The 14,527-nt window shown below is 51.6% G+C and overlaps 1 protein-coding gene across 1 annotated transcript in view; it reads right to left on the reverse strand.

Moving 5' to 3' along the window:
• The window catches only part of rbm22 (RNA binding motif protein 22), a 28,808-nt gene extending 14,608 nt beyond the window's left edge, over positions 1-14,200 (reverse strand). Inside the window, exons 1-5 of the mRNA XM_052013819.1 lie at positions 14,076-14,200; positions 9,349-9,402; positions 5,788-5,817; positions 4,382-4,514; positions 1,211-1,311 (exon numbers count right to left, since the gene is read on the reverse strand). Coding sequence (XP_051869779.1) covers positions 1,211-1,311; positions 4,382-4,514; positions 5,788-5,817; positions 9,349-9,402; positions 14,076-14,129 — 372 coding nt within the window. The 5' untranslated portion in view covers positions 14,130-14,200. The remainder of the gene's footprint in view (positions 1-1,210; positions 1,312-4,381; positions 4,515-5,787; positions 5,818-9,348; positions 9,403-14,075) is intronic.
• Positions 14,201-14,527: the final 327 nt, after the last annotated feature.

The following is a 14,527-nucleotide window of genomic DNA, read 5'->3' on the forward strand; positions in this document are numbered from 1 at the left end:
ATGCCAACTGGATCAATCAGAGGTGCAACGCCACAGAGAGAAATCAGTGGGAGAATTTCTTTTAAGTGCCACGAGTTGTGATTGGGTGGCACTGCCCGACAGGGGCAGTGGAAGATCGTCAACTCGGTGGAAGACCCTCGTTGGTCTCCTCGAACGTGTCGGTCTGCCAGCACAGTGAGACATCTGTAGGGGAATGTTGCCGACTGCTGAGGGACACACTGGAGTTTGGTGCAGACAGTGCAAAGGCTTTGTGGGGAAGGACCACGGTCCAGGGTCCTTCTGCTGAGGCTGGTGAGGAAGCCCCTCCAGCACCGGTAGGGTGTGTCACCCCGGGGCCCAATGAGTGGCAACGGTGCTGTGTGCAAAATGAAGATGTGTCGACACTACTAGGTACAGAACCAACAACACTAAACGTATAGATCAAACAACACTATGATGAGGAGGAATTTCTTTAGCCAGAGGGTAGTGAATCTGTAGAATACATTGCCACAGACGGCTGTGGAGGCTAAGTCATTGGGTATATTTAAAGCGGAGGTTGGTAGGTTCTTGATTAGTAAGGGCGTCAAGGGTTATGGGGAGAAGGCAGAAGGATGGGGTTGAGAGGGAAAAATAAATCAGCCACGATCGAATGGTGGAGCAGACTCAATGGGCCAAATGGCCTAATTCTGCTCCTATATCATATGGTCTTATGAACATAAAGAGTTATGTTCTATATATATTTTTTACTATGGATGAATAAAGTTGATTTGTGAAATTTAAAAAAAAGTGAAAGCAGATTTAAAAACGTCCAAAAAGGGATTGGAGAGATACTGCAGGGAGGAGGACTAATTAGAAGGGCTCTTTCAAGCAGCTAGCATGGGTTCAATAGGCCTAATGGCCTCCTCCTGTGCTGAAAAGAACAAGCTTGCTTTGCCAGTTGTTCTGTTGAACCAGCTTGAGGATTGGGAATATCTGAGTCAGACACAACAAAAAATTACTGAGAGTTCATTCAGGAGCCCAGGATTCAGTTACCAATTAACTTCTAATGATGTTGGTAAATATGTCCCCAACTGTGTCAAGACCAGCAGAGGCAAATGCTAAGGATTGACAGGAGGGATCGCTGGTCAGGAAAGTATTAAAGTACTTAATGCTTTGACTGTATCGTTGCACCATTCATAAATACATCCCTCAGATCGAACCAGGAAGTGGCAAAGGGGATACAGATAATCACCTCTCTCTCCATGTTCTGCGTGTAATACTCCTTATTGACATCAGACTTGGGCATCTCGTCCTTGAGGGAGATTCCTGCGTCACGCACTTGGATGGGCAGACCTGTCAGGGCACGGAAAAGACACGAGATTAACCTTAACCAGCTTCATCGCACCTCACCAATGCCAGGCAGCTCTGGGAGCTCAGTGACCGACATAGCACAGTACAGCAGAGGAACAGGGCCTTTGGCCCACAATGTCTGTGCCAAACACGATGCAGGATTAAACTAAGACTTTTCTGTCTGTACATGATCCATATCCTTCCACTCCCTGCATATTCATGAGTCTATCTAACAGCCTCTTGAATGCCTCTATCGTATCTGCTTCCACCCCCACCCCTGGCAGCCCGTTCCAGACACCCACCACCCTCTGTGTAAAAAAACAACTGGCCCCACACATCTCCTTTAAACTTTCCTCCTCTCACCTTAAATGCTTGTCAAAGTCAAAGTTGAGTTTATTGTCATATGCACAGGTACATCTGTGCACAGGTGCAATGAAACACCTACTTGCAGAAGCATCACAGGCACAGAGCATCCGATAAGCAACATTCACAAGAATGTCCTCTCGTAGTTGACATTTCTACTCTGGGAAAAAGATTCTGACTGTCTACTCTATCTATGCCTCTCATAATTTTATAAACCTCTATCAGGTCTCCCCTCAGCCTCTGGCGCTCCAGAGAAAACAACCCAAGTTTGTCCAACCTCTCCTTGTAGCTCATACCTTCTAAACCAGGTAGCATCTTCTAAACCCTTTCCAAGGTCTTCACATCCTTCCTGTAATGGGGTGACCAGTATTGCACACAAATTGAGGAATGAATGGTCAAACTTGAATCATCTATTTAAATTCCATGATTAAAATTGGCATCCAGTGCTAACAAGGTATTTTTATTAGTCACATGTACATCGAAACACACAGTGAAATGCATCTTTTGCGTAGCGTTCTGGGGGCAGCCCGCAAGTGTCGCCACGCTTCCGGCACCAACATAGCATGCCCACAACTTCCTAACCCGTACGTCTTTGGAAAGTGGGAGGAAACCGGAGCACCCGGAGGAAACCCACGCAGACACACGGGGAGAACGTACAAACTCCTTACAGACAGCGGCCGGAATTGAACCTGGGCCTCTGGCGCTGTAATAGAGTTACACTGACCGCTACACTACTGTGCTTGCAAGAGCTGCATCTTGGTCTGGCTGTTGGAAAATAAAGCAAGTTTGAAGTGTGCTTAATTAGTTCTGTGTGTTCATATTGAACAGAAAATAGAGGCAGGAGTAGGCCATTCAGCCCCTTAGGTCTGGGAGCCATTTGACCGATTTTATGGGACGTGGGCACCACTGGCCTGACCAGCATTTATTGCCCGTCCCTCTCTGTCTTTGAGAAGGTGGTCATGGTGATCCACCTTCTCGATCCTCTGCAGTGCTTCTGGTGGAGGTGATCTCACCTGGGAGTTGCAGGATTTAGACCCAGTGATGAAGGGCTGGTGATGTATTTCCATGTCAGGATGGTGCGGGGTCTCACAGGGAACCTGCAGGTGGTGGTGGTCACCCATAGAGCTGATGCTTGCACTGAATCAAGGAGGGTGGCAGGTGTCGTATTTTTCTTCCTTGATTTGTTTCTAGTGTGTGTGTGTGTGTGTGTGTGTGTGTGTGTGTGTGTGTGTGTGTGTGTGTGTGTGCGCGCGCACGCGCGCACACCTCACCCTCGTTGCTATTTCCCCCACATTCGCGATCGTGCGCGCGCATCTCACCCTCGTGATTTCCCCTGCGTTCATGATCGTGTGTGTGTGTGTGTGTGTGTGTGCACACGTGCGCGCACACGCAAGTGTGCATCCATTCCCATTCATTCTGTCCCGCGTTTGTCTTTGTGAATAAATCATTTTTAAACTCCCAAAGACTGTGTCCAGAGTCCTTGCCCTTTGAGACCTCAAAGAACCAAGAGGGGCCTGAAGTGGCAGAACATTCACATCACTGAACAACTCAACTAGAAGTATTGCAGCTGATTACATCAGCAGCACAGTAGCATAGCAGTTAGCGTAACACTATTACAGCACCAGCAACCCAGGTTCAATTCCTGCTGCTGTCTGTAAGGAGTTTCAATGTTCTCCCCGTGTCTGCGTGGGTTTCCTCCGGGTGCTCCGGTTTCCTCCCACATTCCAAAGGCGTACGGGTTAGGAAGTTGTGGGCATGCTATGTTGGCGCCGGAAGCGTGGGGACACTTGCGGGCTGCCCCCAGCACATTCTTAGCAACGCAGAACGACAGATTTTACTGTGTGTTTCAATGTACATGCGACTAATAAACAAATAAATATCTTATCTTATCCATTGGACAGTGATGACCCAAATCAAGGGTCGAGTGGCCTACTCCCGCTTATATTTTCTCATATTCAGTATGAACACACAGAACTAATTAAGCACACTTCAAACTTGCTTTATTTCAGCCAGACCAAGATGGAGCTCTTCTGAGCATTGGATGCCAATTTTAAACTCTAAAGTCCAAGTGGTCACTCTTCTAGACTGAGGCCATTCAACCCCGAGGCTATAACCATGGTCGATCCATTTCGCCTCGCAGAGTTGTGAACGCAGCCCAGTCAATCATGCAAACCAGCCTCTCCTCCACTGATTCTGTCTGCACTTCCCGCTGCCTCAGGAAAGCAGCCAACGTAATCAAGGAACCCCTCTCCTCCCTGGTCATTCTCTCTTCTCCCCCCTTTCATCGGGCAGAAGATACAAAAGCTTAAGAACATGTACCACCAGGCTCAAGGACAGCTTCCATCCTGCAGTTAGCACATTCTTGCATGGATCTCTCATACACTCACCTGTCAGTCTACCTCACTGTGGCCCTTGCACTGTATTTGTCTACCCACAATGCAATTTCTCTGTAAACACTCTACCTTGCATTCTGTTTTTACTACCTCAATGTACTATGTATGGCATGATTTATCTGGATGGCATGCAAAGCAAAAGCTTTTCACTATATCTCTGTACATGTGACAATATTAATAAACCACATGTCCCTGGATGCTCTCAGCTGGTGGCAGACCATTCAGCTTCAACAGCTTCAGGGTAAGAAGTGAGCCCAGCCACCTGCAGGCCCCCATCCCTTTACTCCCTGACCATGGCCAATTTTCGGAGCACTCACCATATTCGAGGTCGAGCAGGCACGTCTGGCACACGTTCTTCAGCTTGCTACACGTCTGGCAGACTTCGGTTTTCTTGAAACGCATCCGTGCCCCTGGACACCAGCGGAAGACGGTGAAGGGCCTGGAGCAGATCTGAAGAGGATGGGGGGGGGGGGGGGGGGGGGTGACATATCAGAATTGCCCATAGAAATGAGGCGTCTACCTCGTGAAACCCGTGGTGACTACGATGAGATGGACTCTGACCTCACGATCTACCTTGTTGTGACCTTGCACCTTATTGCATTGCACTTTCTCTGTAGCTGTGACACTTTACTCTGTACTGTTATTGTTTTTACCTGTACTACCTCAACGCACTGTGTAATGAATTGACCTGTACAATTGGTATACCTCGGTACAAGTGACAATAATAAACCAATACTGTAATTAACCATAGAGCTCCAACACGGATCGTTGGATCACAGCAAGGCAGAGAGTGCAGGGGACAACAGGGGGCAGCAATCACTACACAAGCATCCAGCGCTGGCAGAAGTCACCACACGTACAGCTGAGAAGGCAACATTGCCCAGGACCTCCATTTGGCCTTGCCCTCACCTCCACTTTCCTACAATCCTCTGGCCTCTGCACTCCTCCTACTGTGGGCACGGAGCATCTCAGAACTTCACTAGCCCACGTCTGGGCGCATGTCCCAACATAACTTCAGGAACTAATCACCTATCAAGGATTTGAGCTCTCAATTCCCTTCTCACCTGCGATCACTAGAACACGCAGTGTGCTTCAGTCCGAAACGACACATTTCATTGAGAAGACGGGTATTCAAGAGGAGGGGAATTGAACAGGGGAGCTGAATTTTACCAGGAGCAAAACATCATGCTCTGTGTGTGTGCTGACTCACGCTGTCAATTTAAATCCAGAAATTCACAATGCCTATTATCAAGTGTTAGAACAATTTAAACTACTGATACCAAACTAACTCCACCACAAATCCTTAATCTGAATGCACTGCCAGGGGAGGTGGTAGAAGCAGATACAACAGCAACGTTTAAGAGACATTCAGAACAGGCAGCAAATGGAGAGTTCGATACCACGTGCGGGCAGATGAGCGGTTTAAATCGGCATCATGATCAACACAGACATGGTGGGCCGAAGGGCCTGTTCCTGTACTGCACTGTTCTACGATCTATGTAGGATAACAGTTTAACATTGCCTGATAATAGAACTGAGACCAGTCGGCCCCATCATGCTTCTGCTGGCTCTTTGGAAAAAGCTTTCCAATTAACCCTGCTCTTCCCAACCGTAAGGAAATACTTGCGTCCCGATATATGATTTTGCACACAATCCTGTTCAAATACCCCAGGGCGAAGGGAAGCGAGAGAAGCCGTGCATCAAGAACCAGAAACGTACGCACCTTGCACTCTTTCCCATATTTCTCTTTTGTCTGAAATCACAAATGAAAAGCATATTAGAGGGAATTACATATCGCCAGAAAGCAGAATACCGCACAGCCATACAGGCAAGGGTACCATTGGTATTCACACAGAGAAAAAGGTGGAGTCAGGCTTGTACCCCCGCTCGCAATGAGAGAGATGGTACCTGCCCGGTCTCACAGAAGGGTTCACTGTAACTGGCCCAGTGCAAACCCCTGAGCTGGGAAGGGAGGGAGGGAGAGAGACAAGGCAAGTGGACGGCATGAACCATCTACTTGATTTCTCTAACTCCCGGTAATCTCTCCCCCTTTTTTCCCCCTTATCCCACTGGCCCCATCAGCCCTTCTCTTTCCCCTTCCCTGCCCTCTCGATCTGCCCCTCACCCACACACTCCTCCCTCTGGTTCCCCTCCTCACCTTTACTCCATGGTCCATTGTCCTCTCCTATCAGATTCCATCTTCTTCAGCCCTTTGTCACTTCCACCTATCACCTCCCAGCTTCTGACATCACTCCCACTCTCCTCTCCCAACCACCCCCTCCCTCCCCCCCCCAAAAAAACCTGGATCCACCTATCACCCCCCAGCTCTTGCCCCCCCCCTTTTACACCGGCTCTCTCCCCTCTTTCTTTCCAGTCCAGATGAAGAGTCTCGACCCGAAATGTCGACTGTCCATCTCCCTCCACAGATGCTGCCCGACCCGCTGAGTTCCTCCAGCACTTTGTGTGTTGATGGTCCCAGATTTCTCAGCGACACTTACTGAACAGCTTGTGTGAGAGCTCCAAGCAGAGCAGTTCAAGACAAAGGTGATACCAACACAGAGAAAGTCGCCATGAACTGAACTCACAAACCAAGAGCGGGAGAGGAGGCACAGCTTGTGTTTCTACGGCTGTTTCCCACTGAGAACTAAATGCCATAAGGAAGGGCGCAGGGAAAACAGGCAGTGAGAAAGGCCAAGCCGTCCTCTAGTGCCTTTCACATCCCCGCCCCCCCCCCCCCCAAGTCCCTGATTCTATTTCTTAATGTGCGGTCACTATTATAATGCAGGTAATGTGGTCACCTGCACATAGCAAGATCCCACTAACAGCAACGTGACAGTGACTTGGTAACTGAGGGATAAATATTGCCCCAGAGAGAAACTCCCTGCATATTTTTCCTAAGGTAAAAGTGCCGTGGGATTATCTTTGCTTCCCCACAACAGAGCAAACAGAACTTTAATTTAACATGAGGTTTGAATGAGGGCACCGTTGACAGTTCAGCATTCCCTTAGTACAGACTGTGGTGTGGTTAAATTTCAGGAATGAGGTGCATGAACAAGTTCTATCTATAGGCATCTGTCTCTGGAACCACAATGCATCATAATATTGACCCTATACCTGGGAATACCTTATTAACCTGACCAGATTCAAACATTCACAAGCCTCCAGCAGGGATTACAGGGGAAAAGATAACGAGGACTTTATTCCCTGGAACATAGGAGATTGAGGGGTGACTTGATAGAGGTATACAAGATCATGAGGGGCACAGACAGGGTGAAAGCACATAGTCTTTTTCCCCAGGGAGGGGGTGCTAAAAACAAGAGGGCATAGGTTTAAGATCAGAGGCGAGAGACTTAAAAGGGACATCAGGGGCAGCTTCTTCACGCAAAGGGTGGTGCGTATTTGGAATCAGCTGCCAGAAATAGTGGTTGAGGTGGACACATTAGCAGCGTTTAAAAGCCATCTAGGTAAGTCCATGGATAGGAGGGGTTTAAGAGGGCTGTGGGCCAAACACAGGCAGATGGGACTAGCTCGCTGGGCAACACAGTTGGCATGGACGAGTTGGGCCGAAGGGCCTGTTTCCGTGCTATCACTGTGGAGACACAAGAGGCTGCAGTTGGAGCAACAAACATTCTGCTGGAGGAACTCAGCAAGTCAGAGTCCAGGTGAAGCGACTGTCCATTGCCCTCCACAGATGCTGCCTGACTTGCTGAGTTCCTCCAGCATCTTGTTCGTTACACATGGTTGTGGAGACAGGAGCCGGAAAGGCAGGAAACAATGAGCTGCCTGTCCTCCTGTGTGATTCCAGATATGTTCTTTCCCCTTGTGGAATGCCAACAGAAAGGGATGGGGTCCACTGCAGAAGCAGTGCATTGACTTTAACCAAGCTCTGTCAAGAAGCTGGGCAGGGGGTCGGGTGGAGTGAGATGAGAGGGAAATTAACAGCGCTGTTTTAACCATTTTACTCTCGGCGGGCACACAGTCAGCTGTTGGGGATCAGGGAATGGGCAAATGGAGGCCACAGTAAAATAAGTATGAGGGAACGGAACAGAATGAGTTTGAAGGGTCGAAAGGCCTTTTACTGCTCTGGACTTTATGAGAACCATAGAACACTACAGCACAGAAAACAGGCCATTCGGCCCTTCTAGCCTGCGCTGAAACTTTATTCCGCTAGTCCCATTGACCTGCACCCAGTCCATAACCCTCCAGACCTCTCCCGTCCTTGTACCTACCCAATTTATTCTTAAAACTTAAGAGTGAGCCCGCATTTACCATGTCAGATGGCAGCTCGTTCCACACTCCCACCACTCTCTGAGTGAAGAAGTTCCCCCTAAACCTTTCCCCTTTCACCCTAAAGCCATGTCCTCTCGTACTTATCTCTCCTAATCTAGGTGGAAAGAGCCTACTTGCACTTACTCTGTCTATACCCCTCATAATTTTGTAAACCTCTATCAAATCTCCCCTCATCCTTCTACGCTCCAAGGAATAAAGTCCTAACCTGTAAGCAACCTTCACTGTAAACAACTACACTTAATTTAGAGACACAAGGGACTGCAGATGCTGGAATCTGTAGCGACAATCTGCAGCGTGGGCTCCTCCCACTCCCCCACCTTCTTATTCCGGCTTCTGCCCTCTTCCTGTCTCAACCTAAAATGTCGCCTCTTTATTTCCCTCCATGGATGCTGCCTGACCTGCTGAGTTCCTCCAGCATCTTTTGTGCGGTGCTGAAGAACTCAGTGGGTCGAGCAGCATCTATGGGAGGAAAGGAACTGTGGACATTTTGACCTGAGACGTTGACAATTCCTTTCCCCCCACAGATGCTGCTCAACCCGCTGAGTTCCTCTAGCAGATTGTTTGTTACAATGAAGTTAGGATATTTACTCAGTAGCTTCGACATTACCCCACTAAATAAGGACAATCATGGTTTAGGAAATTCAACACTCTTATCAGAGGTGTGTTGTGATTTCTTCTCACAGCGGTGAATCCTTGGGGTACCATGGAAGGTTGTGGAGGCTGGATCACTGGAGGTGTTTAAAGAGGAGGGAGATAATGTTGAAAACGTTGAGAGCTGTTGTGGAGATGAGGCAGACCAGCCCAATCATAATGAATGACGGGGCAGGGTTGAGGGGTCAAGTGGCCTACTCCTGCTCCTATTTTATTTTCTTGTACATTCTAGGTTGGTTCACACAATGAGACTAGGGTGCTGGAGTAAAGGATCTACCCACATCGATGACACAATACAACCCCTCCCCAAATCTTCACATCTATGAAAGAATGAGAAACTTACCATGCGAATGTACGGATTTTCTCCAAGGCATGTTTGGCATAGGATTGGAAAATCCTATTGTAAGACAGAGAAGTATTAGTTACGTCAAGAACGCAGAGGAAGATCGTTGCAGCAACAGAAAAATGCGCAGACCGTTGAGAGACAAGGCAGAGTCTGTTTCCCTGGGTAGGGGGTGTCCAAAACTACCAGGCATAGGTTGAAGGTGAGAGGGAGGAGGTTTAAATGGGATCTGAAGGGTAAATTTTTCACACACAGTGGTTGGTATCTGGAATGAGCTGCCAGAGAAGGTGGAGGCAGGAACAGGAACACCGTTTAAGGAGCATATTGGCAGCTACCTGAATGAGCAGGGCACAGAGGGATATGAGGAGATGTACAGGAGTGAGATAAATCGGCTGGTTGAGTGGTGTCACAACAACAACCTCGCACTCAACGTCATCAAGACCAAGGAATTGACTGTGGACTTCAGGAAGGGGAAGTTGGGAGAACACACACCAGTCCTCATTGAGGGGTCAGCGGTGGAAAGGGTGAGCAGCTTCAAGTTCGTGGGTGCCAACATCTCAGAGGATCTATCCTGGGCCCAATACATTGATGTAATTACGAAGAAAGCATGCTGGCGGCTCGACCTTGTTAGGAGTTTGAGATTTGCTATGTCACTAAAGACTCTTGCAAATTTCTACAGATGTACAGTGGAAAGCATTCTGACTGGTTGCATCACCGCCTGGTATGGAGGGTCCAATGTACAGGATTGGAAGAGGCTGCAGAGGGTTGTAGACTCAGCCAGCTCCATTATGGGCACAACCTTCCCTGCCATCGAGGACATCTTCAAGACGCGGTGCCTCAAGAAGGCGGTATCCATCATTAAGGACCCTCACCACCCAGGACATGCCCTCTTCTCGTTACTACCATTGGGGAGGAGGTACAGGAGCCTGAAGACCCACACTTAACGTTTCAGGAACAACTTCTTCCCCTCCACCATCAGATTTCTGAACGGCCCATGAACACTACCTCATTATTCCTCTTTTGCACTATTTATGTTTGTAACTTATTGTAATTTTTATGTCTTGCACTGTACTGTTGCCACAAAACAACAAATTTCATGACATGTCGGTGATAATAAACCTGATTCTGATATGGAATTAATGCAGGCAAGTGGGTTCCGTATGGATCTGCTTGATGGCTGGCATAGATGCGGTGGACTGAAGGGCCTATTTCTATAACAGGATATTCTGCAAATACACAACAGATCTACCAGCCTCTCTACCCAATGTTATATAGCAAACCCCTCTGCCAGCTCATATATTGACAGATATGGACATACCAGTTCTGCCCTCAAGCTCACTGAATGATAACAACTAGCATCTCAACGACAAGACAGGTCAGCTGCAGTGATTTAGTCTGCTTCCTGTAGCTGGGCGACCAGAACTGCACGTAGTACTCCAAGTGTGGTTTCACCAACAACTTGGACAGCTGTAACGTGACATTACTCAATGCCCTGACTGATGAAGGCAAGTGTGCCAAAAGCCTTCTTCAGCACCCTGTCTAATGCAGGCAAATGATGTCATTGTTATTAAGGCTAGTCGATGCTTCTGATTCCAGATTATTAACTGAAAAACGAATTCCATGGCTGCTGTGGTGGGATTTGAACTCTCGTCTCTGGATTACTATTGCGGTAATTTAACTGCTGCACCCCCTGAGGGAAGACCCGATAGATATATACAAAATAACGAGGGGCATAGATACGGGAGATAGTTAGTCTTAGAACCATAGAAAACCTACAGCACAATACAGGCCCTTCGGCCCACAAAGTTCTGCCGAACATGTCCCTACCTTAGAAATTACTAGGCTTACCCGTAGCCCTCTATTTTTCTAAGCTCCATGTACCTATCCAAAAGTCTCTTAAATGACCCTATCGTATCCGCCTCCACCACCGTTGCCAGCAGCCCAGTCCACGCACTCACCACTCTCTGAGTAAAAAACTTACCCCTGACATCTCCTCTGTACCTACTCCCCAGCACCTTAAACCTGTGTCCTCTTGTGGCAACCATTTCAGCCCTGGGAAAAAGCCTCTGACTATCCACACAATCAATGCCTCTCATCATCTTATACACCTCTATCACGTCACCTCTCATCTGCTGTTGCTCAGGCACTGCAGTGTAGCAGTTAGCATTATGCTATTACAGCGTCAGCGACCCGGGTTCAATTCCCGCTGCTGTCTGTAAGGAGTTTGTACATTCTCCCCGTGACTGCGTGGGTTTCCTCCGGGTGCTCCGGTTTTCTCCCACATTCCAAAGATGTACAAGTTAGGAAGTTGTGGGCATGCTATGTTGGCGCCGGAAGCGTGGCAACACTTGCGGGCTGCCCCAGAACACTCTACACAAAAGATGTATATGTATATGTATGTATGTAAATATATATGTATATACACACACACATTCATTTATTCATATATATTCATATATATATATATATATATATATATATATATATATATATATATATATATAAATGAATAAATAAGGGGGAAGTGCAATAAGTTTAGCATGCATCATCCCTTAAAGATGTTGTCTGAATGCACTTCACTTTATTACCTCATTAGGAACATCTCTCACTAAAATGCCTTGGCAGTGCTTGCTACCCTCTATAGATGCCAAGCTGTCTCCCAGCAGTCTAGCCCCGAAGATGCTGAAAAGGCAGGTTAACGTCATTCCCGGGGCACTGGCTACACTCTGGAAAACTGGCCGTTTATCTGCACTTGGAGTAGGACAGATTGTCACATTCCTTGTGATTACCTCCAGTCTACCTGAAACAAGTGCAATTCTCTCAATTCTATTTTACGTCTTTTTTCTCTTGCATAATATATCAGAATTACTGTAGGCGCAGTAACTGGAGTGTTGACATGATCTCCAAATGCACAACAAGTCACTCCAACCAGCACAACCCTTCCGGCCACTGTCTGTAAGGAGTTTGTACGTTCTCCCCGTGTCTGCGTGGGTTTCCTCCGGGTGATCCGGTTTCCTCCCACATTCCAAAGACGTACGGGTTAGGAAGTTGTGGGCATGTTATGTTGGCACCGGAAGCGTGGTGACACTTGTGGGCTGTCCCCAGAACACTCTCCACAAAAGAGCAGTCAGGATCGTACAGCATAGAGACAGGCTGACCTTTGGGCTCATTGACACCAATCCCATTTCCCCACATTAGGGCCGTATCGTTCTGTGCCTTGTTGGTTAAATGCCTGTCTAAATGCCTCTTAAACGTAGTGAGTGTATCTGATTCCACCCCCTCCTCTGGCAGCATGTTCTACATACCAACCCCTCTCTGTGTAAAAAACTTACCCCTCAGATCCCCTTTAAACCTCCGTCCTCTCACCTTAAACCCCTGCCCTCGATTGTTTCGGTGGGCAGGGTGCTGGGTCAGAGGAAGGATGGGGGAAGTGAATGGAGGTTGGCGGAAGGAGGGCTGGAGAATGGGGGAGGTCGGAGGGGGAGGATGGGGGAGGAGGAGGATGGGGGGAGGGGGAGGGATGGGGAGGAGGGGGGAGGGGGGGAGGGGGGGGGAGGAGGGGGAGGGGGGGGGAGGAGGGGGGGGGGGGGAGGAGGGGGAGGGGGGGGAGGAGGGGAGGGAGGGGGGGAGGGGGGAGGGAGGGGGGAGGGGGAGGGGGGAGGGGGAGGGGAGGGGGGGAGGGGAGGGGGAGGAGGGGAGGGAGGGGAGGGGAGGGGGGGAGGGGGAGGGGGGAGGGGAGGGGGGGAGGGGGGGAGGGGAGGGGGGGAGGGGGGGAGGGGGGGAGGGGGGAGGGGGGGAGGGGAGGGGGGAGGGGGAGGGGGGAGGAGGGGGGGAGGGGAGGGGAGGGGGGGAGGAGGAGGGGGAGGAGGGGAGGGGGAGGAGGGGAGGGGGAGGGGGAGGAGGGGAGGGGAGGAGGGGAGGGGGAGGGGGGAGGAGGGGAGGGGGAGGAGGGGAGGGGAGGAGGGGAGGGGAGGGGGAGGGGAGGGGGAGGGGGAGGGGAGGGGAGGAGGGGGGGGGAGGAGGAGGAGGGGAGGGGGGAGGAGGGGAGGGGGGAGGAGGGAGGGGGAGGGGGAGGAGGGGAGGGGGAGGGGGGGGAGGGGGAGGGGGGAGGAGGGGAGGGGGAGGGGGGGAGGGGAGGAGGGGGAGGGGGGGAGGAGGGGAGGAGGGGAGGGGGGGAGGAGGGGAGGAGGTGAGGGGGGAGGAGGGGGGAGGAGGGGAGGGGGGAGGAGGGGAGGGGGGAGGAGGGGGGAGGAGGGGAGGGGGGAGGAGGGGTAGGGGGAGGGGGGAGGAGGGGAGGGGGAGGGGGGAGGAGGTGAGGGGGGAGGAGGGGAGGGGGGAGGAGGGGAGGGGGGGAGGAGGGGAGGGGGAGGGGGGAGGAGGGGGAGGGGGGAGGAGGGGGAGGGGGGAGGAGGGGGAGGGGGGGAGGAGGGGAGGAGGGGGTGGGGGGAGGAGGGGAGGGGAGGGGGGGAGGGGGGGAGGGGGGGAGGAGGGGGGAGGAGTAGATTTGGGGAAAGGGACAGGGAGGGGTTGTGGGCTCAGATGGGGGGGGTTAATCGCCGGCTGGACCAGGCCCCGGACCCCGGGCTCTGTGAAGGCGGCCCGAGGGAGCGCGGTGCCCCCCTCCCCCCCCCCCGGTCCCTCCCCCCCTCCTCCCCCCTCCTCCCTCACCCTCCCCCCCTCCCCCCTCCCCCCCCCCCCCCCCCCCCCCCCCCCCCCCCCCCCCTCACCGCATCCTCCCAGTTCTGCCGGTTGTACGTGTTCGCCCCGAGCGAGGTCGCCATCGCCGCCTATCCCGGCCTGCCCCGCGCCCAGCCGGTCCTCCTCCTTCCCGGCCTGCACCGCCGGTCCTCCCGGCGGGAGCCGGCGCTGCGGGGCGGAAGTGGTGCCCCGGCGGGCAACTGCGCCACACCTTCTGTCTTCCGGCGGGGGGAACCGGAGCGCGGGGGAACGGACCGCCTGGCCCCCCAGGTCCCTGCTGGCCCCCCCACCCCCCCACCAGGTCCCTGCTGGTCTCCCCCCCCCACCAGGTCCCTGCTGGCCCCCCCACCCCCCCACCAGGTCCCTGCTGGTCTCCCCCCCCCCCCACCAGGTCCCTGCTGGCCCCCCCCACTCCCCCACCAGGTCCCTGCTGGTCTCCCCCCCCCCCCACCAGGTCCCTGCTGGTCTCCCCCCCACCCTC

This window comes from Pristis pectinata, chromosome 4, assembly GCF_009764475.1.
Source record: "Pristis pectinata isolate sPriPec2 chromosome 4, sPriPec2.1.pri, whole genome shotgun sequence".
NCBI classification, from domain to species: Eukaryota; Metazoa; Chordata; class Chondrichthyes; order Rhinopristiformes; family Pristidae; genus Pristis; species Pristis pectinata.